This window comes from Homarus americanus, unplaced genomic scaffold (assembly GCF_018991925.1).
Source record: "Homarus americanus isolate GMGI-L3 unplaced genomic scaffold, GMGI_Hamer_2.0 scaffold43895, whole genome shotgun sequence".
Lineage (NCBI taxonomy): Eukaryota > Metazoa > Arthropoda > Malacostraca > Decapoda > Nephropidae > Homarus > Homarus americanus.
This window is the reverse complement of record NW_024738072.1, coordinates 1,284,641-1,308,911: the sequence shown is the minus strand read 5'-3', so window position 1 is coordinate 1,308,911 and position 24,271 is coordinate 1,284,641. Positions and strand designations below refer to the sequence as shown.

At 46.1% G+C, this 24,271-nt stretch overlaps 1 protein-coding gene across 3 annotated transcripts in view; it reads right to left on the bottom strand.

Moving 5' to 3' along the window:
* Positions 1-4,573: 4,573 nt before the first annotated feature.
* The window catches only part of LOC121873683, a 42,859-nt gene continuing 23,161 nt past the window's right edge, over positions 4,574-24,271 (bottom strand). The window contains exons 1-11 of one of the 3 annotated variants that reach the window (XM_042377372.1): positions 20,174-21,053; positions 12,596-12,672; positions 12,029-12,199; positions 11,697-11,816; positions 11,168-11,197; positions 10,088-10,213; positions 9,495-9,621; positions 9,111-9,381; positions 6,964-9,000; positions 6,389-6,504; positions 4,574-6,092 (exon numbers count right to left, since the gene is read on the bottom strand). In XM_042377372.1, coding sequence (XP_042233306.1) covers positions 5,854-6,092; positions 6,389-6,504; positions 6,964-9,000; positions 9,111-9,381; positions 9,495-9,621; positions 10,088-10,213; positions 11,168-11,197; positions 11,697-11,816; positions 12,029-12,199; positions 12,596-12,598 — 3,240 coding nt within the window. In that variant the 5' untranslated portion in view covers positions 12,599-12,672; positions 20,174-21,053 and the 3' untranslated portion in view covers positions 4,574-5,853. Of the gene's footprint in view, positions 6,093-6,388; positions 6,505-6,963; positions 9,001-9,110; positions 9,382-9,494; positions 9,622-10,087; positions 10,214-11,167; positions 11,198-11,696; positions 11,817-12,028; positions 12,200-12,595; positions 12,673-20,173; positions 21,054-24,271 lie in introns of those variants that run through there. The other 2 variants (XM_042377370.1, XM_042377373.1) reach the window with 2 other exon arrangements.

Sequence of the window (24,271 nt, the reverse complement as noted above, 5' to 3'; positions counted from 1 at the left end):
TAGTGTCACAGTCATTATAGTGTCACAGTCATTATAGTGTCAATAATTATAGTGTCACGATCATTATAGTGTCACAGTCATTATAGTGTTACAGTCATTATAGTGTTACAGTCATTATAGTGATTCAGTCATTATAGTGTCACAGTCATTATGGTGTCCGTCATCATAGTGTCACAGTCATTATAGTGTCACAGTCATTATAGTGTTACAGTCAATATAGTGTTACAGTCATTATAGTGTCACAGTCATTATGGTGTCAATCATTATAGTGTCACAGTCATTATAGTGTTACAGTTATTATAGTGTCACAGTCATTATAGTGTCACAGTCATTTTATTCACAGTCATTATGGTGTCAGTCATTATAGTGTCACAGTCATTATAGTGTCAGTATCATTATAGTGTCACAGTCATTATAGTGTCACAGTCATTATAGTGTCACAGTCATCATAGTGTCAATCATTATAGTATCACGATCATTATAGTGCCACGGTCATTATGATGTCAGTCATTATAGTGTCACAGTCATTATAGTGTTACAGTCATTATAGGGTCACAGTCATTATAGTGTTAGTCATTATAGTGTCACGGTCATTATAGTGGCACAGTAATTATAGTGTTAATGTCATTATAGTGTTAGTCATTATAGTGTAATGGTGAGTATAGTGTTAGTCATTATAGTGTCACATTCATTATATTGTCACAGTGATTATGGTGTCAGTCATTATAGTGACAGTCATTATAGTGTCACAGTCATTATAGTGTTACAGTCATTATAGTGTCACAGTCATTATTGTGTCATAGTTATTATAGTGACAGTCATTATAGTGTTACAGTCATTATAGTGTCACAGTCATTATGGTGTCAGTCATTATAGTCACGGTCATTTTGGTGTCACAGTCATTATAGTGTCATGGTCATTATAGTGTCACAGTCATTATAGTGACAGTCATTATAGTGTCACAGTCATTATAGTGTCATGGTCATTATAGTGTCAGTCATTATAGTGTCACAGTCATTATAGTGTTACAGTCATTATAGTGTCACAGTCATTATAGTGTTACAGTCATTATAGTGTTACAGTCATTATAGTGTCACAGTCATTATAATGTCACAGTCATTATAGTGTCACAGTCATTATAGTGTCACAGTCATTTTGGTGTCAGTCATTATAGTCACGGTCATTTTGGTGTCACAGTCATTATAATGTCACAGTCATTATAGTGTCACAGTCATTATAGTGTCACAGTCATTTTGGTGTCAGTCATTATAGTCACGGTCATTTTGGTGTCGCAGTCATTATAGTGTCATGGTCATTATAGTGTCACAGTCATTATAGTGACAGTCATTATAGTGTCACAGTCATTATAGTGTTAGTCATTATAGTGTCACAGTCATTATAGTGTTACAGTCATTATAGTGTCACAGTCATTATAGTGTCACAGTCATTATAATGTCACAGTCATTATAGTGTCACCAATTATTATAGTGTCACAGTCATTTTGGTGTCAGTCATTATAGTCACGGTCATTATAGTGTTACAGTCATTATAGTGATTCAGTCATTATAGTGTCACAGTCATTATGGTGTCCGTCATCATAGTGTCACAGTCATTATAGTGTCACAGTCATTATGGTGTCACAGTCATTATAGTGTCATGGTCATTATAGTGTCACAGTCATTATGGTGTCACAGTCATTATAATGTCACAGTCATTATAGTGTCACAGTCATTTTGGTGTCAGTCATTATAGTCACGGTCATTTTGGTGTCACAGTCATTATGGAGTCACAGTCATTATAGTGTCACAGTCATTATAGTGTCAGTCATTATAGTGTTACACTCATTATAGTGTCACAGTCATTATAGTGTCACAGTCATTATGAAGTCACAGTCATTATAGTGTCACAGTCATCATAGTGTCAGTCATTATAGTGTCACAGTCATTATAGTGTCACAGTCATTATTGAGTCACAGTCATTATAGTGTCACAGTCATTATAGTGTTACTGTCATTATAGTGTCACATTCATTATGGTGTCACAGTTATTATAGTGACAGTCATTATAGTGTTAGTCATGATAGTGTTAGTCATTATAGTGTCACAGTCATTATAGTGTTACAGTCATTATGGTGTTACAGTCATTATGGTGTTACAGTCATTATGGTGTTACAGTCATTATGGTGTTACAGTCATTATAGTGTTACGGTCATTATAGTGTTACAGTTATTATAGTGTCACGGTCATTATAGTGTTAGTCATTATTTTGTCAGTCATTATAGTGTTACAGTCATTATAGTGTCACAGTCATTATGGTGTTAGTCATTATAGTGTCACAGTCACTATAGTGTCACGGTCATTATAGTGTTACAGTAATTATAGTGTCACGGTCATTATAGTGTTACAGTCATTATAGTGTTACAGACATTATAGTGTCACAGTCATTATAGTGTTACGGTAATTATGGTGTCAGTCATTATAGTGTCACAGTCCTTATGGTGTCACTGTCATTATAGTGTCACAGTCATTATAGTGGCACAATCATTATAGTTTCACAGTCATTATTGTGTTAGTCATTATGGTGTCACAGTCATTATGGTGTCACAGTCATTATAGTGTCACATTGTGTCACAGTCATTATGGTGTTACAGTCATTATAGCGTCACGGTAATTATAGTGTCACAGTCATTATAGTGTTAGTCACTATAGTGTTACAGTCCTTATAGTGTTACAGTCATTATAGTGTCACAGTCATTAGAGTGTCACAGTCATTATAGTGTCAAGGTCATTATCGTGTCACGCTCATTATAGTGTTACAGTCATCATAGTGTTACAGTCATTATAGAGTTACAGTCATTATAGTGTCATAGTCATTATAGTGTCAGTCATTATATTGTCAGTCATTATAGTGTTACAGTCATTACAGTGTCACAGTCATTATGGTGTTACAGTCATTATGGTGTTACAGTCATTATGGTGTTACAGTCATTATGGTGTCACAGTTATCATAGCGTCACAGTCATTATAGTGTCACGGTCATTATAGTGTTACAGTCATTATAGTGTCACGGTCATTATAGTGTTAGTCATTATATTGTCACAGTCATTATAGTGTTACAGTCATTATAGTTTCACAGTCATTATGGTGTTACAGTCATTATAGTGTCGCAGTCACTATAGTGTCACGGTCATTAGTGTTACAGTAATTATAGTGTCACGGTCATTATAGTGTTACAGTCATTATAGTGTCACAGTCATTATAGTGTTACGGTAACTATGGTGTCAGTCATTATAGTGTCACAGTCCTTATGGTGTCGCTGTCATTATAGTGTCACTGTCATTATAGTGTCACAATCATTATAGTTTCACAGTCATTATTGTGTTAGTCATTATGGTGTCACAGTCATTATGGTGTCACAGTCATTATAGTGTCACATTGTGTCACAGTCATTATGGTGTTACAGTCATTATAGTGTCACAGTCACTATAGTGTTACAGTCATTATAGCGTCACGGTAATTATAGTGTCACAGTCATTATAGTGTTAGTCACCATAGTGTTACCGTCCTTATAGTGTTAGTCATTATAGTCTCACGGTCATTATAGTGTCACACTCATTATAGTGTCACAGTCTTTATAGTGTTAGTCACCATATTATTACAGTTATTATAGTGTCACAGTCATTATAGTGTCACAGTCATTATAGTGTCACGGTCATTATCGTGTCACGCTCATTATAGTGTTACAGTCATCATAGTGTTACAGTCATTATGGAGTTACAGTCATTATAGTGTCATAGTCATTATAGTGTCAGTCATTATAGTGTCCCAGTCATTATGGCGTTAGTCATTATGGTGTTAGTCATTATAGTGTTAGTCATTATAGTGTCAGTCATTATATTGTCAGTCATTATAGTGTTACAGTCATTATATTGTCAGTCATTATAGTGTTACAGTCATTATAGTGTCACTGTCATTAAAGTGTCATAGTCATTATAGTGTTGTTATCATTATAATGTCACAGTCATTATAGTGTTACAGTCATTATAGTGTTACGTCATGTCATCATTATAGTGTTACAGTCATTATAGTCATCATTATAGTGTCACTGTCATTATAGTGTCACAGTCATTATGGTGTTACAGTCATTATGGTGTCAGTCATTATAGTGTCATAGTCATTATAGTGTTATAGTCATTATAGTGTTACAGTCAGTATAGTGTCACAGTCATTATAGTGTTACAGTCATTATAGTGTCACAGTCATTATGGTGTCACAGTCATTATAGTGATAGTCATTATAGTGTCACAGTCATTATAGTGATAGTCATTATAGTGTCACAGTCATTATAGTGTCACAGTCTTTATAGTGTTACTGTAATTATTGTGTCACAGTCATTATAGTGTCACGGTCATTATGGTGTCACAGTCATTATGGTGTTACAGTCATTATGGTGTCAGTCATTATAGTGTCATAGTCATTATAGTGTTATAGTCATTATAGTGTTACAGTCATTATAGTGTCACAGTCATTATAGTGTTACAGTCATTATAGTGTCACAGTCATTATGGTGTCACAGTCATTATAGTGATAGTCATTATAGTGTCACAGTCATTATAGTGATAGTCATTATAGTGTCACAGTCATTATAGTGTTTCAGTCATTATAGAGTCACAGTCATTAGTGTTACTGTCATTATACAGTAGTGTCATAGTCATTATGGTGTTACAGTCATTATAGTGTTACTGTCATTATAGTTTCAGTAATTATAGTGTCAGTCATTATGGTATTATAGTCATTCTAGTGTTACAGTCATTATAGTGGATAGTGGTGGATAAGTGTGGTGGTGGATGAGTGTGGTGGTGGATGAGTGTGGTGGTGGATGAGTGTGGTGGTGGATGAGTGTGGTGGTGGATGAGTGTGGTGGTGGATGAGTGTGGTGGTGGATGAGTGTGGTGGTGGATGAGTGTGGTGGTGGATGAGTGTGGTGGTGGATGATAGTTTACAGTCATTAACAAGACCCCTGACATAGCTCCTTACTAAGATATTAATGATATGTCCTTGAGTGGTGGTATGATGACCCCCAATCCTTGACCCCAGCTGTGACCCCCCAGCCGTGATCAAAACAGTCTTTACTGATGATGATAATAATAATGAATGCCACGGAAGATCAACTAATTAATTAAAAACAAAATAATGCCGATATTGGAATTGAAGTTGAGATATGTTTGATTCATATGTTTTTGTTTTGAAGTTTTGATAGAAGCCAGTGAAAAAATTAATGGAATCCAGTCTCGTCGTTTAGCGTGTAGAAGAGTCTGCCATGTCCACGATGTGTTGCACTGGCTGGTCCAACGACACCTGGTATGGCCAAGACCTTATATGGCCATCTCTCGTCCTCACAAGACCTTATATGGCCACTTCTCGTCCTCACAAGACCTTATATGGCCATCTCTCGTCCTCACAAGACCTTATATGGCCATCTCTCGTCCTCACAAGACCTTATATGGCCACTTCTCATCCTCACAAGACCTTATATGGCCATCTCTCGTCCTCACAAGACCTTATATGGCCACTTCTCGTCCTCACAAAATGCTTTAGAAGGACGTCCAGGTGACACCAATACAATACATTTCTATCCTGTTCTCAGAGTTCAGATAAGCGACAAGATCTTCCGCTATACGCACACACAAACACACACGTATATAAAGCAAATATTGCCAAGTGTTTTCCATATCAAGGAATAAACAAATGAAATTGAGTGTTTTCCATGAGATTTCACCCCACTCGTTTTGACATCAAAGCGAGAGGTCACACACAAACAATAATAAACCTGTTCACTTTGTTATCACAGAGTTTTAGGTGCACTCAATGGCGTGTTGGGCTGAGGACTCAATCACCGAAGGTCTGTTATCTGACTCACACTTAATATCTTGGTTATAGGACTTGAATTCCTCCTGGGACTGTTTGATGAGCTCCTCCGGTATCATGTAGGAGGGGCTCTTCGGGTCGTAGTCACCGCTGTCATGGAGGTCGTGTCTCGGGGACGTTTGCAGACCATCCATACTGCAGGTGTCCACTGTATCTAGGCTGCTCCCTGTTGAGTGACGGACACCAGTTAACACCACACACACACAATACAGTTGGTCATCTTGTTCAGAAAAGTCGAAAAACAGTGAATATTTATCAGTATATCCTGTTATGATCATCTCTACCAGGGAGCGGCGAGGAAACGTAAGATAAATGGTGATAAACAGAATGAGAATATGGAAAGGGAAGAGAGAAAGGGACGGTGAGTCTTATTTGAGGAGGCTGAAACAAACTTGGGGGGAGGAGAAGAAGAATGAGAGGAAGAGAAGAGGAAGGAGAGGAAGAGGAGGAAGAGAGTCTCACCTGAAGCGATTGAGGGACAGTAGTCGTAGCCGCCTGAGGACCCCGTGGGTGAACGCTCTACTGCCAGCTCCTCCTCGGGGGTGGAGGGCTTACAGCTGGTGGTCTTCCAGTGTGTCCTGGACAAAACATACCAACGTTATACATGGCAAACTACCAGTCACGACCACACTACCAGTCATGACCACACTACCAGTCATGACCACACTACAGTACCATACTACCAGTCATGACCACACTACCAGTCATGACCACACTACAGTCCCATACTACCAGTCATGACCACACTACAGTACCATACTACCAGTCATGACCACACTACAGTACCACACTACCAGTCATGACCACACTACAGTACCATACTACCAGTCATGACCACACTACCAGTCATGACCACACTACCACAGTATTTAATATTGGATTAATACTCGAGTTTGACCTTCAATTTGTAAGATTTACTTTATGTTTGATAACTTGGCACATTACACTGAGTTTATTTATGTTAGTATGACTTGATTCCAGCCTTATTGTGAAGTACTGCCAGATAATGTAACAGATGAAGGCATAAGGTGTCTTACCTGAGTCCAGAGGCACTGATGTACTTCTTGTTGCAAGTCTTACACGTGAAGGGTCGTTCGTTGGTGTGCAGTCTCTTGTGCAACTTGAGGTGGACAAACTGTGTGAATTTGGCAGGACACAGGTCGCAGGCGTAAGGCTTCTGGCCGGAGTGTAACCTCATATGAGTCTTCAAGTTTGAGGTGGAACTAAATCTCTTTTTACAGATGTCACATTGGTGGGGCTTCTCGCCTGTGTGGACGAGGTGGTGCTTCTGTAGGTGCGCCAGCTGGGTGAAGCTCTTGATGCAAACGTTACACTTGAAAGGTCGCTCTCCAGAATGGGTTCTGAGGTGCACCTTCAAGTTAGACAACTGACCGAACGTCTTGAAGCATACATTACACTCATAGTGCATCTTACCGTCCTTCTTCTGTAGAGGGTAAGGGAGGGAGCGGTAGCCCCGGTTACCATTGGTGGGGGAGGTGGAGCCCTGGGAGGATGGTGACCCTTGAGAGGAGTGAGAGGAGTTGCTGGAGGGAGGAGAGTGTCCTGACGCCGTGGTGGGGATGGAGATGGTCAGGCGGTGGTCCATCGGCATGGAACCTTGACTCACGGGAGGGAACCCATTAGTGTTCGTGCCGTTGTAGCCGCTGTAGGAGTACATGTTGAAGTGGGGCGAGGAGAACATCTGGGTGACAGGTGTGCGGTAAGAGGAGTTACTGACAGGTGGCTGGATGGCGTAGGACACTTGGGGCTGCGGGTGTGAGGAGGTGTAACACGCTGACCCAGGCTTTTGGTGCGTCGAGGAGGAGTCAGGCGATATCTGTTGACTTGAATCTGAATTACAATAACTGCGTTTGTAAGAGAAGTCCTGAGAAGGCCCTGAACTACTGGTGGCACTGTCAGGCTTGTAATGGGCGTCGCTGGGCACGGCGATGTGGACGGGCTCCTTCAGGTCTCTGTGTGAGGTGACGGCTGACTGAGTGGTGTCCGCCTCATCCTTCCCGCCCAGTCGTCTTAACAGAATATTTTCTAAGATAGAGCCAGACGGGCGGGGAGACACCATCTGAGTGTCTGGTGGCACGGAGAGTCTCGTGTCGGCTGAGAGAGGGTGTCGAGTGTCTTGTGGCCCAGGGTGTCGTGTGTCAGGCTGTACAGAGTGTCTTGTGTCAGGTGGCATGGGCAGGCGTGGATCAGGGGCGACGGTGATGCGGGGGTCCTGAGGTGGCATGACAGGGAGGCGTGGGGGCATGGTGGTGACATTGGGTGGCAGGCCTGGCAGTCTTGTCATTGGTGGAAGAGGGAGGCGCCCCTGGGCAAGACGAGAGTCATGAGGCAGTGGGAGACGGACCACAGGTGGCAGACCCATGCGTGTGTCCGGCATGGGTGGCTGCCGTGTGTCTGGAGATACATGTTGCTTTGTTATGGTGATGCCGGGCAGGGCAGTGTCTGGCAGGACCGGCATACGCGAGTCCGGGAACACTGGGGCATTGCGGGTATCAGGACGAGGCATATCTGTAGGACGAGGCATGTCTACGGGGCGGGACACCTCCGTGGGGCGGGGTACCTCATGGGCTGGGTGTAGGGGCTGGTCTGGCAAGGGGTACCTCCGAGCCGTTTGGTTCTGTGTACTCTCTGGCCGCTGCTCCTTCTCCATAACAGAGTCCACCCGGGGCGTCTGCTCGCTGAAGGTGGTGTAGTGTGTTGGTGGCAAGTATGGCGGAGACCGACGACTGGGCGACGACTCTGGACCTTTTCGCTTAGCAGGATGGGCGGGGGTCGGGGAGGGCCGGGGAGCTGCCTGTGGGAGGGGCTGCTGTGGGTGCTGTTGAAGGAGGGGCTGTGGGAGGGTCTCAGGCAAAGGCGTCATTGGGGGCTCAGCGGCCGCCTGTTGACGTTCCAGCGGGGGCGAGACTGACTTTTCCTTCTCCGAGGTGTCAGAACCTGTGGACTTGGAGCGGTAGTGATAAGCGCGGGACATCTTGATCTTCACTTTCCGGTATTCATTACGAAGCTCAACTTCCTCTTCCTCTGTTGGGAATTCCTTTCTCTTCTTCTTACTACAAAACAAAAGACACACAATTAACCTTAAACTATCTATACAAACAACAAAAACAACGTATTTAACATATTAACACCAACCATAATAAAAGAGTGTAAACAAACTGACCTAAAGTCGAGAACGTAATTATTATCTCCCTCAGAATCAGAAGAATCCTCGGGCATATTAAAGTCATGATGGTAACCGTTGCTGTCATAGCCTTCATCTGACCTCACTGACCCTTCTGTAGGAGTCAACTGGCCGTTCCTCGTCTCGAACTGGGTGGGTGAGGCGACAGGAAGCGAACCAGTAGTCGTGGAGGCTGCAGGGGGAGTCGTCGAGCTCTTGGACGGGACAGCCTCTGGTTCCTCCTTCACATCTGAGTCACCCACTTGTTGGCCTGTTGTAGAGGACACGAGTTAGTCACCTTTAGGAGCTACAATAAACATCTAACATCAATATTCTTTCTAACAATTAACATCATGAAAACTAACATTGCTAAAACCAACTTACGTATTTTGAGTAACATTTGTTCTCCAGTTAGCGGGTAGTTAAGTCTTGTAGCGAACTCCCTGCAGTACCATACTAGCAGCTCCTGGTTGGGTAGGATGGGCTTGATGGTGTAGAAGTAGATGTTTGACTGGTGAGGGAGAGACGAGAGGGAGAGAATTAGTGGTGCTTTAATTTTACCTGTTACACATACACACACACCTGTCACACATCTGTTATATACCTCTTAGATATCTTTCATACAACCAGCATTCACATGTCTCACGCACCCACACAGACAGACACAACTGCCACTAATATTAGTCAAAGATGTTAATAAACTGTAAAGGTCGTAAAGTAAAACGTTCTTTGATGGTCTGTAACATGAATAAAATAAACTGGTGATAAGGACAGAGAAACATGTAATGAGTGGTGTGTGTGTGTGTGTGTGTGTGTGTGTGTGTGTGTGTGTGTGTGTGTGTGTGTGTGTGTGTGTGTGTGTGAGCAGGGAGAGCATTAGAAGAGTCAGCCAACACACAATAACAGAGAGTGGTGACCTGGAGGAAGAGGAAGACGAGAAAAAGAAGAAAAACAACAATCAGGGAGATGACACTCACCTTATACTGACAAGCGATGAGGTTCTGAGCCTCTGAACTGTAGGCAGGGTTCACATAGCGCATCCAGTTGGCCTTAGTAGTGTCGTAACCATCAATATAGTAGTACAGCTCATCCCCGCGGTATACCTGAGACACACGAGCACTTTATTTACCCAGATGACATGCAAGACGCTGGTCAAGAGTTCAAGGGGAGGACGAAGAGAGACGAAAAAAAAACAACTTTATTTGGATTTTCGTAAAGATCGCCTCATCAGATTGAATATACAGGCATTTCAAATAATTAACAGAGGCTTAGAATACAAATAAAACACTCAAAAAGGGATCCATGTGATAAAATCTACTGCAGGGTAAATTTTTTTTAAAAGAATGTTAGACTCAGCTATGAATATAAGCAAACACTAAGCACACATTATTGGAACTCTCTAGGGTCAGTACAATACGTTCCTGGATTAAGATGAAGAATCAAAACAAGTCTACACTATAGGTTACTAATACAATAAACTACAAAAGGAGTTAATTAGTAGAAATAAATCATAAAATGTTCGAATTTATTAGAGTAAATTACATAAATAATAGAGTGCATAGCAGTAGACTGGCAGGACAAAGTAAGAATGAACAGCGCCTTGGAGGAAGTGTGTGTGTGATGCTAACGTGCAGAGAGAGAGGGTGGGGGGAACAGGCAGACACAGGTAAGAGAAGCAGGTACAGGTAAGAGAGGCAGGTACAGGTAAGAGAGGCAGGTACAGGTAGGAGAGGCAGGTACAGGTAAGAGAGGCAGGTACAGGTAAGAGAGGCAGGTACAGGTAAGAGAGGCAGGTACAGGTAAGAGAGGCAGGTACAGGTAAGAGAGGCGGGTACAGGTAAGAGACAGAAGAGAGGCACAGGTAAGAGAGGCAGGTACAGGTACAGGTAGAGGCAGGTACAGGTAAGAGAGCAGGTACAGGTAAGAGAAGCAGGTACAGGTAAGAGAAGCAGGTACAGGTAAGAGAGGCAGGTACAGGTAAGAAGCAGCAGCAGGTACAGGTAAGATAAGCAAGCAGGCACAGGTAAAATCAACTAAAGATGGGTTAAGTTATTTACCTCTAAACGTTTGCCCACGCCAAGATCCACCTAGGAAACAAGAGAGAGAGAAGCCCAGTCACCAGCAAGACATTACCAACACCCTGAGTATAAAAAGTAGATGGAGCCCGGAGCCCTACACAGCCCCACGGAGCTCCACAGAGGCATAAGGAACCCCACAGAGCTACACAGGGCCCTAAGGAGCACTACGGAGTCCCACAGAGCACCATAGATGCACCCATAGAATCCCACAAAGCTCCACAGGGCCCTATAAAGCTCCATAGGGCCCCACAGAGCACTTTAGAGCCCCATAGAGCACCATCACCAGGTAATATCTAACAGTAACTTTTCTGCTACACTGACACCCAATAACAATAATAACAATAACAATAAATAACAACAACAATAAGAATAAATGATAACAATAACATTAACAATAACAATATCGTCATCAATACAGATATATGAAAAAACAAACAAACAAACACATCACCCAACATAAACAGAGTGAGGTAATTATATGGTTTAATTACACGTTATAGAAACTTACCCTCCAGAAGTATTTTCTGTTTGCTGTCTTGGGCACCTGATCCTTGGCATAACACTTGCCCACCAGAGGACCGAAGCGTGTGCCCCTGGGGATATAATCTGTACTCCATATGCCCATTACCTGTTGAAGATGAAGGATAATGACTCATTACTCACAGTAGTTACTCGTAAGTTAATAATACTATCAAGCTTAATAATCGTGATGTGTCAAGCTTAGATTCACATACCTTTAATCAATAACATTGTTAAGGTTAGATTCACTTAAGCCTAACCAATAACATTTTCAAGCTTAGAATAACTTAAGCTTGACTAATAAAACTGTCAGGTACTTACATCGGATATAGTCTGGGAAGCTTTGAGTACAAGGTTGCGAGGCAGGGAGAGTGTAGCATGGTTAGGACAACTTTCCTCCGTGGGTGTATCTGGCACCAGGTACACTGCCCTCTCCTCCCACTCCTCCTCCTTGATGGAGTCCAAATCCCACTCTTCACCCATCTTGGCTGGCTGAGAGGGAGGAAAAAGGGAGAGGGAAGATAAAATTTATTGTTGTTATTGTTGTTGTTTACGTAGACAAGAGTGTGTTATGGGTGATATAGGTAGGTAGAGTTGTTGTTTATCATTGTATATCTGTACTGTCTATGAATATTGTTTGTATACCTGTCTTGTCTACGTATGATAAACATGTTTTTATACAAGGGATCACAACTATAATCAATAATATTTACATAAGGGGTCATAACTATAATCAATAATATTTACATAAGGGGTCATAACTATAATTAATATCATCTACACAAGGGGCCACAACAATAATTAATAACATCTACATAAAAGGTCACAACTACAATTAATACCATCTACATAAAGGGTCATAATTATAAAGAGTATTACTGCTCTCACCATCTGTCTTGGTCTTAGAGGCGACAATCACACATGCCGGAGGGAAGGTGTTGGTCTGACGTCACACACAAACACTCCTGGTGGGGCAAAAGAAAAAATATTATTAGAACCGTGAAGAAAAAATACTTAACAGATATATATATATACAGATGTGGCTTTTAAATGGTGAATAATATACTTCTTTGTGTTTATTATTTGTTAATTTGTTATAACCTTGCGGGATTAAAAGTGTATTTTTTGGTGTACATATTGTAAAGGATTTTTTTTTTTACACGGACATAACATCGTGGTTTTGAGAAATAGTCGCAATATTGTAAACAGTTTTAGTATTACACCCACAGTCCTTATTTTACACCCACAGTCCTTATTTAACACCCACAGTCCTTATTTTACACCCACAGTCCTTATTTAACACCCACAGTCCTTATTTAACACCCACTGTCCTTATTTAACACCCACAGTCCTTATTTAACACCCACAGTCCTTATTCTACACCCACAGTCCTTATTCTACACCCACAAACACAACACTATGTCTTACTGTGAACACTTGAACATGACCGTGAAGGCGCTACACTTGGGATGGTACAACAATCAGAACACTTGTTGTTCACCAAGGCATTGGAAAGTGCAGACGCCTGGCTGGGTGGGGCAGCAACAACACAGCTCAGGTGCGGGAGGGTAACACAGCTAAGGTGCGGAGGCAGTAACACAGCTAAGGTGCGGGAGGGGTGCACAGCCCAGGTGCGGAGGCAGCAACCCAGCTCAGGTGCGGGAGGCAGTAACACAGCTCAGGTGCGGGAGGGGTAACACAGCTAAGGTGCGGGAGGCGTGGCCACAGCCCAGGTGGGCAGCAACACAGCTCAGGTGCGGGAGGCGGTAACACAGCTCAGGTGCGGGAGAGGTAACACAGCCTAAGGTGCGGGAGGCGGTAACACAGCTCAGGTGCAGGAGGTAACACAGCTCAGGTGCGGGAGGCGTAACACAGCTCAGGTGCGGGAGGCGTAACAGACCCAGGTGCGGGAGGCGGCAACACAGCTCAGGTGAGGGCGGCGCATGTCGCGCGCGTGAAACTCGTCCAACTGTTTCGGAATCTTCTTCAATTTAAGGATGAGAGATGAGCATTCCACTGTTTGTTTATTTTGGTGTAGATTGAGAGGTGTTGGGGTTTTATTGTACTGTAGCTATGCGGTGTCTTCTTATGGACATACACCTGTACACACACACGAATACTTACACAGACAGACACACATACATACACAAATTCCACATTATTAAAGTCTCACATCATCTTTGTCTCAATATGGCAAAAAACATATTCCAGTTTGTCATGAAGTAAATAAAAGAGAGAGGTCATCATCCCCGCGCGCCATTGCCGTCATCTGGTGACCCAAATTCACCTTGGGTTGTATGTCACAGTCAGTGAGTGAGAGGCTTTTTTTTGTTCCAAGTTCATTGCCACCAAACTGAACATCTGTGCTCTCTCTCCTCCTCTCTCCCTTCCTCCCTCCTCTCTCCTTCCCTCCTCCTCCCCCTCCCCTCTCTCCCTCCTCCCCTCCTCTCTCCCTTCCTCCTCTCCTCCTCTCCTTCCTCCCTCTCTCCTCCTCCCTCTCTCCCTTCCTCCTCTCTCCCTCCCTTCCTCCTTCTCCCTCTCTCCTCCCTCCCTCTCCCTCCTCTCTCCCCCTTCCTCCTTCTCCCTCTCCTCCTTTCTCTCCCTCCTACTCCCCAGCACCGTCTCTCTCTCTCCTACACTCGCTCGTACTCTCCGTCCGTGAGTCCCACTTGTCTAATCATAGTACTCTGGTGGATGTAAACGGTTATAATCCCTCTTGTTTAAGTGAGTTGTCTTATACTCAGGTCCTCTTGTTACAAGTGGAGTTGGGTCTTTCCCTCTTTGTTTACACGTGGTGGGTCTTATACTCAGTCCTCTTACCCCTTGTTTACACGTGGAGGTGGGTCTTATACTCAGGGTCCCTCTTTGTTTACAAGTAGGTGGGTCTTATACTCAGGGTCCCTCTTTGTTTACTCATTGCTTATCTCACTCTTGCTTGCACCAGCAACACACACACACACACACACACACACACACACACACAACACCATACAACACTATATACACACACAGCACCCTTAATTACCATCGACAAGGCGCCCGATTGACCTACAGACACACACACACACACACAGGTGTTAGCTTGAGGGAGGTGGTGAGGGTAAATATCAGAGAGGATAAGGTGTCGCCTCCTCCTCCTCCTCTTCCTCCTCCGTCATCAGCTGTGCTCTTCCTCCTCCTCCTCCATCCTCAGGTGCCCCTCCTAGAGCCTCCACAGGTGTTCAGAGGAGAAGCATGTCATGTAACGCTGCAGGACCTTCACAGAACACACACACTTAGGTGAGAGAGAGAGAGAGAGAGAGAGAGAGAGAGAGAGAGAGAGAAGAGAGAGAGAGAAAGAGAGAGAGAGAGAGAGAGAGAGAGGAGAACAGTATCTCCTCAACAGATACAGTACTACAGTAATCGTTTGCTGAACAGTCAACGACCTGGATAGCCCAGTTCATGGTACGGAAGGGCATGTGTGTGTGTGTGTGTGTGTGTGTGTGTGTGTGTGTGTGTGTGTGTGTGTGTGTGTGTGTGTGTGTCCTCTCAACGCCACACCTTATAGAAGTTCATGGCCTCAAAGATAATTGAAACACCTTTGACTGGAGGTTTTTTACACGTGGAGGTGAGGTACAGGTACAACGGCAGGGTGAGGTTGAGGTACAGGTACAACGGCAGGTGAGGTGAGTGCAGGTACAGCGGCAGGTGAGGTGAGGTGCAGGTACAACGGCAGGTGGTGGTGACAGGTACAGCGGCAGGTGGTGAGGTGCAGGTACAATGGCAGGTGAGGTGCAGGAGTACAGCAGGTGAGGTGAGGTACAGCGGCAGGTGGGGTGGTGCAGGTACAACGGCAGGTGGTGGTGCAGGTACAGCGGCAGGTGAGGTGAGGTGCAGGTACAGCGGCAGGTGAGGGTGCAGGTACAGTGGCAGGTGAGGTGAGGTGCAGGTACAGCAGGTGAGGTGAGGTACAGGTACAGTGGCAGGTGGGGTGGTACAGGTACAGTGGCAGGTGAGGTGAGGCAGGTACAGTGGCAGGTGAGGTGAGGTACAGTGCAGCGGCAGGTGAGGTGAGTGCAGGTACAGCGGCAGGTGGTGGAGTACAGGTACATGGCAGGTGAGGTGAGGACAGGTACAGCAGCGGCAGGTGAGGTGAGTGCAGGTACAGCGGCAGGTGAGGTGAGGTGCAGGTACAGCGGCAGGTGAGGTGAGGTGCAGGTACAGTGGCAGGTGGGGTGAGGTACAGGTACAGCGGCAGGTGAGGTGGAGTGCAGGTACAGTGGCAGGTGGGGTGAGGTACAGGTACAGCGGCAGGTGGGGGTACAGGTACAGCGGCAGGTGAGGTGGGGTACAGGTACAGCGGCAGGTGAGGTGAGGTACAGGTACAGTGGCAGGAGGGGTGAGGTGAGGTACAGCTGGCAGGTGGGGTGGTGGGTGGCGGCGGAGTAAGGTGAGGTGCAGGTACAGTGGCAGGTGAGGTGAGGTGAGGTACAGGATACAGGGATGTTATGTAACCTGTATCACTCCATCCACGTCAACACAGAGTAGATCACCAGGTTCGCTCGTGGTCACCAGAACCTGAACTGACCCAACGAGGCGCCAAGTACTGATAAAACACACACACACACACACACACACACACACACACACACACACACACACACACACACACACACACACACACACACACACACACACACATACACACACACACACACACACACACACACACACACACACACACACACACAGGATCGTTCTGCCGGTGGTGTAACAAATATGAAAGATTAACATATTTATAATGACAAGCACAGGGCCCTCACCACCACAAGCACAGAGCCCCTACAACACAAGCACAGGGCCCCTACAACACAAGCACAGGGCCCTCACCACCACAACAGGGGCCCTCCTCACCCCACAAGCACAGAGCCCCTACAACACAAGCACAGGGCTACAACACAAGCACAGGGCCCTCACCACCACAGCCCCTACAACACAGAGCCCCTACAACACAACAGGGCCCCTACAACACAAGCACAGGGGCCCTCCCACCACAGAGCCCCTACAACACAAGCACAGGCCCCTACAACACAAGCACAGGGCCCTCACCAACACAAGCACAGGGCCCCCTACAACACAAGCACAGGCCCCTACAACGCAAGCACAGAGCCCCTACAACGCAAGCACAGGCCCTCACCACCACAAGCACAGGGCCCTTACCAGCAGCCCTCACAGCGGAATAAGATGATAGAGTCGATGATTACACAAGCGAGTGGCACTGCGTCACCTGGTCTGCCGTGAGACCTTGAAAACCAGACACGAGTGCCACTGGGTGAATGACCCCTCAGTGCCAGCGCGTCCCGACCCACGCACCTGGCACAGACCTCGGCGGGATGCGCGCCAAGTGTAGCTCGCTTGACTGCATGCATAATGCTTGTCGTTGTACGCTTGTGTTGTTGTTAGTTGCATTTGTGTTTACTTATACAATAATTATTAATGATAAATAAATTGCTTCAAAAAAAAAAATATATATATATATTATGTAAAAAAATGGTCAGATAGTTGAGATAATATCTATTTAATGATACGAAGGCCACAAACCGACACGACAGTCCAACACGATACGACACGACACATATTACCAAAGGTGGGGGGGGGGCGGCATTCAGGTAGTGATGTAGACTCAGGACTTCAATTATCATTTTCGCGGTCGCATTGTGTGTGTGTGTGTGTGTGTGTGTGTGTGTGTGTGTGTGTGTGTGTGATGTTCTTGTTGTTATCTGGCCAGGTGGATATAACCCCTGCGATATCTTCTCTTATCTCTACAACGATAACATCTTGGGGCGGAGTAAAGTAACCCTTTTCAACTACGATACTTCCTCTGCTTCCAGGACGGTGCCACACAACCCTTGGGGGCCCCCTGTACACCACGACCTGGGGGCCCCCTGTACACCACGACCTGGGGGCCCCCTGTACACCACGACCTGGGGGCCCCCTGTACACCACGACCTGGGGCCCCTGTACACCTGACCTGGGGCCCCTGTACCGACCTGGGGCCCCTGTACACCACGACCTGGGGCCCCCTGTACACCACGACCTGGGGCCCCCTGCACACCACGACCTGGGGCCCCTGTACACCACGACCTGGGGCCCCCTGTACACCACGACCTGGGGCCCCCTGTACACCACGACCTGGGGCCCCCTGCACACCACGACCTGGGGCCCCTGTACACCACGACCTGGGGCCCCCTGTACACCACGACCTGGGGCCCCCTGCACACCACGACCTGGGGCCCCTGTACACCACGACCTGGGGCCCCTGTAAACCACACAAGACGACCCGGTATCCTTTCTTGGACAGTTCTGTTGACAGAAAGTGACAGAAAAGAAGACAGACACCTGGACTACACACCTGGACTACATACCTGGACTACACACCTGGACTACATACCTGGGCTACACACCTGGACCTCACACCTGGACTACATACCTGGGCTACATACCTGGACTACACACCTGGACTACATACCTGGACTACACACCTGGACTACACACCTGGACTACACACCTGGGCTACACATGACAGACAGACTATCATGGCGGCAGGGATATAGCAAAACAATGAAGGTGTTGTAGGGTGTTATGTTTCCACCACAACAACAACAACAATAGCAATAATAACAACAATAATAATAACAATATTCACAACAATAACCACCACCACCACCACCACAACAACCACCACCACCACCACCACCATCACAACAACAACCACCACCACCACCACCACCATCACAACAAGCAACCACCTACCACCATCACCACACAACAACAAAATAGAAATATCTCAGCTAAAGTAGATATTTCCTTGGTTGAAGAGTGAGTGAGTGAGAGAGAGAGAGAGAGAGAGTAAGAGAGTGAGAGTGAAGAGGAAGAGGAGGAAGAAGAGGAAGAGGACTATGTATACGACCACACGTGTGTACCTCCACCCACCATTGTTACTAAGAACACCTGACCTGCTGAACTTATTAGATTTACAGGTTAGGTTAGGTCAGTAGAGAGAGCCATGACCTGTGCCTCAGTAAACAGTGTGAGGCGACTGCTTGTTCCCGCCCACCTCCACGCCCACATGTACGCAGAGTACGGTGAGTGGCCTTGATTGACTATATACCTGTGTTCACCTGGATCATCACTACGCAGTTCAGGGCCAGGTGCAGTGTGTCAGTATTATTGTGTGTGGGGGGGTCCATTTCACCCATGTGATGCAGAACATGCACTAAGGAGGGGGGAGGAGGAGGAGACTGCCTGACTTGGCACTCAGGTTGGCATCTCTCCTCCTATCCCTCCCTTCGTCTCGTGCCCTGCCGCCCCTGGCACCGGCACCTCCACCCCTGATCTGCGCCCCAGACTGTTGCCGCCCTCCTACTACACCCCAGACTTTCGCCGCCCTCCTGCACCCAGAGACTGCCGCGCCTTAAGTCCCTACCCTGCCACCCTCTTCTTGTATGTGAGAGAGGTTCCTCGCTGTCAGTAGTCTCTCACAGAAAAAGATAAAAGGAGTTGATATTTTTCTCAACGTAAGATGTCCTCTCTCTCTCTCTCTCTCTCTCTTTCTCTCAGTTTAATGACCCGTAGGTATTACAGTGCCCTTATACACACACGCACACACACACACACACACACACACACACACGAGTTCACATACACTGTGCCTCCCCCCTTGCTTCTGACTCCACTCCTGGACGCTGGCACTGAAGAGGGTGCCAAGGAATGCCAACTCTGAATGGGTGTTTGCGTGAGAGTGCATGAGTGACACACACACACACACACGAATGCATGACAGACACGTACACATCACGCACACACGTATGCATGAGACACGTACACATGACACACACACACATGAATGCATGACAGGCACGTACACAAGACACACACACGTACACATGACACACACACGAATGCATGACAGGCACGTACACATGAGACACACGTACACATGAGACACACGTACACATGAGACACACGTACACATGAGACACGTACGCATGACACACACACGAATGCATGACAGGCACGTACATAGGACACACGTACACATAGGCACACACACAGATGCATGACAGGCACATTACACATAGGACACACGTACATATGAGACACACGTACACATATGGGACACACGTGTATGACACACACACGAATGCATGACAGGCACGTACATGGAACACGTACATAACCGCACAGATGCATGACAGGCGTTCATGAGATGCATGCACATAGTACACGTACACATGAGACCTTACATGCACGGCACACACACACAGATGGCGACCAGGCACGTACACATGAGACACACGTACACATGACACACACACGTACACATGACACACACACACGTACACATGACACACACACACGTACACATGACACACTATCTCAAAGATCTATTTACAAACAGGTGATTGGATCTCTCTCTCTCCTTACCTGTGTGAGTTGTAAACATGGCAGAAATAGGGTCACTTTTGTTGTTTACAGTGGTACCCGTCACTTATTAGGGGGTTTACAGTGGTACCCGTCACTTATTAGGGGGTTTACAGTGGTACCCGTCACTTATTATGGTGTTTACAGTGGTACCCGTCACTTATTAGGGGGTTTACAGTGGTACCCGTCACTTATTAGGGTGTTTACAGTGGTACCCGTCACTTATTATGGTGTTTACAGTGGTACCCGTCACTTATTATGGTGTTTACAGTGGTACCCGTCACTTATTATGGTGTTTACAGTGGTACCCGTCACTTATTATGGTGTTTACAGTGGTACCCGTCACTTATTATGGTGTTTACAGTGGTACCCGTCACTTATTATGGTGTTTACAGTGGTACCCGTCACTTATTTTGGTGTTTACAGTGGCACTCATTATTTACAAAGCTGCACCGTAGTATGTCACTTATATAGAGATGTACCGTTGTTCCGTCACTCATAAATCCGTACAGTTGTTCCGTCACTCATAAAACCCGTACTGTTGTTCCGTCACTCATAAATTCGTACCGTTGTTCCGTCACGTACCGTCACATATCACATCACTACAGATCCAGTAAAGTGTCGTTCTGTCGTTCCTTCTGTCCATAACACAACTTCAGCACCTCGACACTCCCACCCACCACAACCACCGCCATCAATAGCTTTAACCACATTAATGTTTTCAGTCGCATTAAAGTTATCACATTATCCTTAAGACAAGTAGGAGATTAAGGGTTAATTCCTCGTCGTAGTAAGGGAGAACTTTGTCTAGGTAGAAGTGAGAGACGGTGTGAGGGGCGCGGCTGTTGTGAGAGGACCCGGCCAGTGTGTGTATGTGAGTGATCCCAGTGTTGGAACGTCAGAGAGGAGTGGAGGGCAGTCATCGCGCCTCAGTCATGGTGAAGGTGCCAGCTACCACCTCTCCCTCCTGCTGTTGCTGCCCCCCACCCCCCCTACAGGAGATAACTACCTCAACCACCGTGTTCTAACCTTGTTCTAGAACCAACTTGATGCATCATACCGTGTTCTATATTTGTTCTTTTTTGTTAGTGAACATTTACCTGATCAATAATAACAATAACAATATTATTGCATCATCACTACTCATACACCACTCCACACACACACGCGCACACACACACACACACACACACACACACAGACACACACACACACACACACCATAAATCTCACGAGACTTCCTAAGAAAATTTATTAAATATTTCCATATGTTTGTTATGGCACCAGAGTCCAAATAAAGCGAGAGAACACAGGCCTCGAGAGACGTGGCATACCTTGGCACTGAGAGAGGGGTGCCAGAGGTAGTGCCTCACTCAGCCTGGTGAATCAAATACACTCAAAGGTGAACCTGTGTTATGTTACTGTAGGGCCGAGGACATAGCATGGGGAGTGATAGGGAGGGAGGAGAAGGAGGGCAGGTGATGGGGTGGGGAGGAAGGAGGGGCAGGAGTGATGGGGTGGTGGCGAGAAAGAGAGGGGGGTGGGGGAGGGGGTGGGGAAGGAGAAGAGGAGGGGGGTGGGGAGGAGGAGGTGGAGGGGGAGAAGGAGGGGGCAGGTGATGGGGGTGGGAGGAGAAGGAGGGGCAGGTGATGGGGTGGGGAGGGAGAAGGAGCAGGTGATGGGGTGGGAGGAGGGCAGGTGATGGGGTGGGAGGAGGAGGTGGGGAGGAGGAGGGGAGGAGGAGGAGGGCAGGTGATGGGGTGGGGAGGAGAGGTGATGGGGTGGGGAGAGAGGAGGGTGATGGGGTGGGAGGAAGGAGGAGGAGGTGATGGGGTGGGGAGGGAGGAGGGAGGTGGGGGTGGGGGAGGAGGAGGGGGAGGTGATAGGGTGGGGAGGAGGAGGGGAGGTGAAGTGGGGGGTGGCGTTAAGGAAGGAAGTAAGAATGGGTGAAAGAAGGGGAGAGGATAGGCGTGAAGGGAGTAAGGGGGGGCAAGAGCGGACAGAGGGTGAATAAGAATGGAATGGACTTGAGGTGGGGAATGGGAGAGGGAGGAAGAGGAGAGAGAGGGAGGGAGAGGGAGGGAGAGAGAGGGAGGAAGAGAGAGAGGGAGGGAGAGGGAGGAAGGGGAGAGAGAAGGGGGTATAAGTAGAGCGTTAGGATACACACATTGCATCATCAGCCATGGACGGAGGCAAACAGCGGCACAGATTGTTAACACTTATCCTCGCCACAGATAAACTATTCGACGCTCTGCTGGCCGCATGTGTAATGACGGTCAGAGGGAAGTTGACGTAGCACCCAAGGCCGCAGCCGCAGCTCAGGTACACGCCTCCTGATCACCACCTCGTCAACACTCTCACTGGCAACTAAAATGCTTGGGTTTGGTTAGGTTAGGTTAGGTTAGGTTAGGTTAGGTTAGGTTAGGTTAGGTTAGGTTAGTCTTCCGGTGATCTACAATTTGGGTCACCAGGTAAGTTATTCTGCTAATTACTGGCCATAAAATCAACACAGGTAGATTAACACCTGGTGGACTGGGTTATAACAACACACACACACACTCTCACTTCTCTCTCTCGCTGACTTACTGGCCAAGGTGAGGCAGGGTCAGGCCCCAGGCAGGTGTGGCAACAGTCATGTGCTGTCCTGACCAGACCAACCGTGTGTACATAAGACTATACCATGTGTGTGGGGGTGAGGGGGATATGCGTGTGTGTGAGTGTGTGTGTGAGTGTGTGTGTGAGTGTGTGTGTGTGTGTGTGTGTGTGTGTGTGTGGTGAGTGCGTGCGTGTGGGGTGAGTGCGTGTGGGGGGGTCTAAGAATAACTTCGTATAGTTGTATTAACTCCGTCTGTCTGTCTCTCTCTCTCTCTCTCTCTCTCTCTCTCTCTCTGTTTCCCTCTTCCACCGCGCGTCATTCTTCCACCAGTCAGGTCAGGAAGGAATGATGGAGCGACAGAGGTCAACCAATACTTGACCCAAAGGACGCCATGGCAACAGTCAGGTCATGAGAGGTCAACCTTGCGGTATATAAGTGACCTCAGTTTCACGTCTTGACCTTCTCCTCTGTTACTTTTTATAGCTCAGTCAGGTCATGTGAGGTCGGGGGTCACAGCCTGGATTATTGAAAACTGGAGTGACCTGGAACAAGGCAGTGTGTGACCTGGTGTGTCGCGTCTATGAGGAGGAAGAGGAGCAATAGAGGAAAGTGAATGAGGAAGAGGAGGTGGAAAAGGAAGAGGCTTATTTCACCTGATGTTAAATACCTTAATACTAACCTAACCTAACCTCCTCCATTTACCATTAAGGTATTTAATCATCAGGTAAAATGGGGGTGACTAATCTTCAGGTGATCATCATTATCTAATTTATTATATTTTATTTTTATTATCTTTCTTTTTTTAAATGTTTTTCATCTTAAAAAAAAATCTAAATGACCAAATTGTTGCGAGTGATTCCATTTTTAATCTGTTCCTCTTCTCTTGTTTACATTTTGTCCCACCAACCCTTCCCCTACTCCCTCCTTCCCTTGACCCAATATAGGTCAAAGCCACACCCCTTTCCCCCCCTGACCTCACGTTCCTCCTTGACCCAGTAATGAAGTCCAACTGTCCTCAAGTCAGTCACTGGCAGAAATAACTCATAGAAAAGCGCATATAACCTGTTTTTCTAAGTCTTTTTCAATTATAACATCTTGGGGAAGTTGGAATCAGCTTGAAACCGTGAATTAGTAAGCTGGGTGACGCCAATAGTAACGCTAAGCTGGTGTTAGGTGACGTCAATCATAACACTAAGCTGGTGCTGGGTTAAAAATATCTCCAGTAGCGGTGTGTTGCTGTGTTGCTGTTATCAAGTGATGTTGGCTTATCAATAGAGGGAATTTTTAGGAGAAAGTACAGTACATTGACTTCACCCTGAGTTTATCCTTCAAATAGAGGTGAACGACTGATAAACACAGATAATGGCGTCGATAAAGGATAACGTATTTATATATCACATGATTCTTCTTATCTTTGAGTGGAACTTTTCTCTCTTTTCTCTCTTCGTCGAAAAGTAAGTTAATTTTTTCTTTATTTTAAGATATACGTGTACAAGATAGCGCCC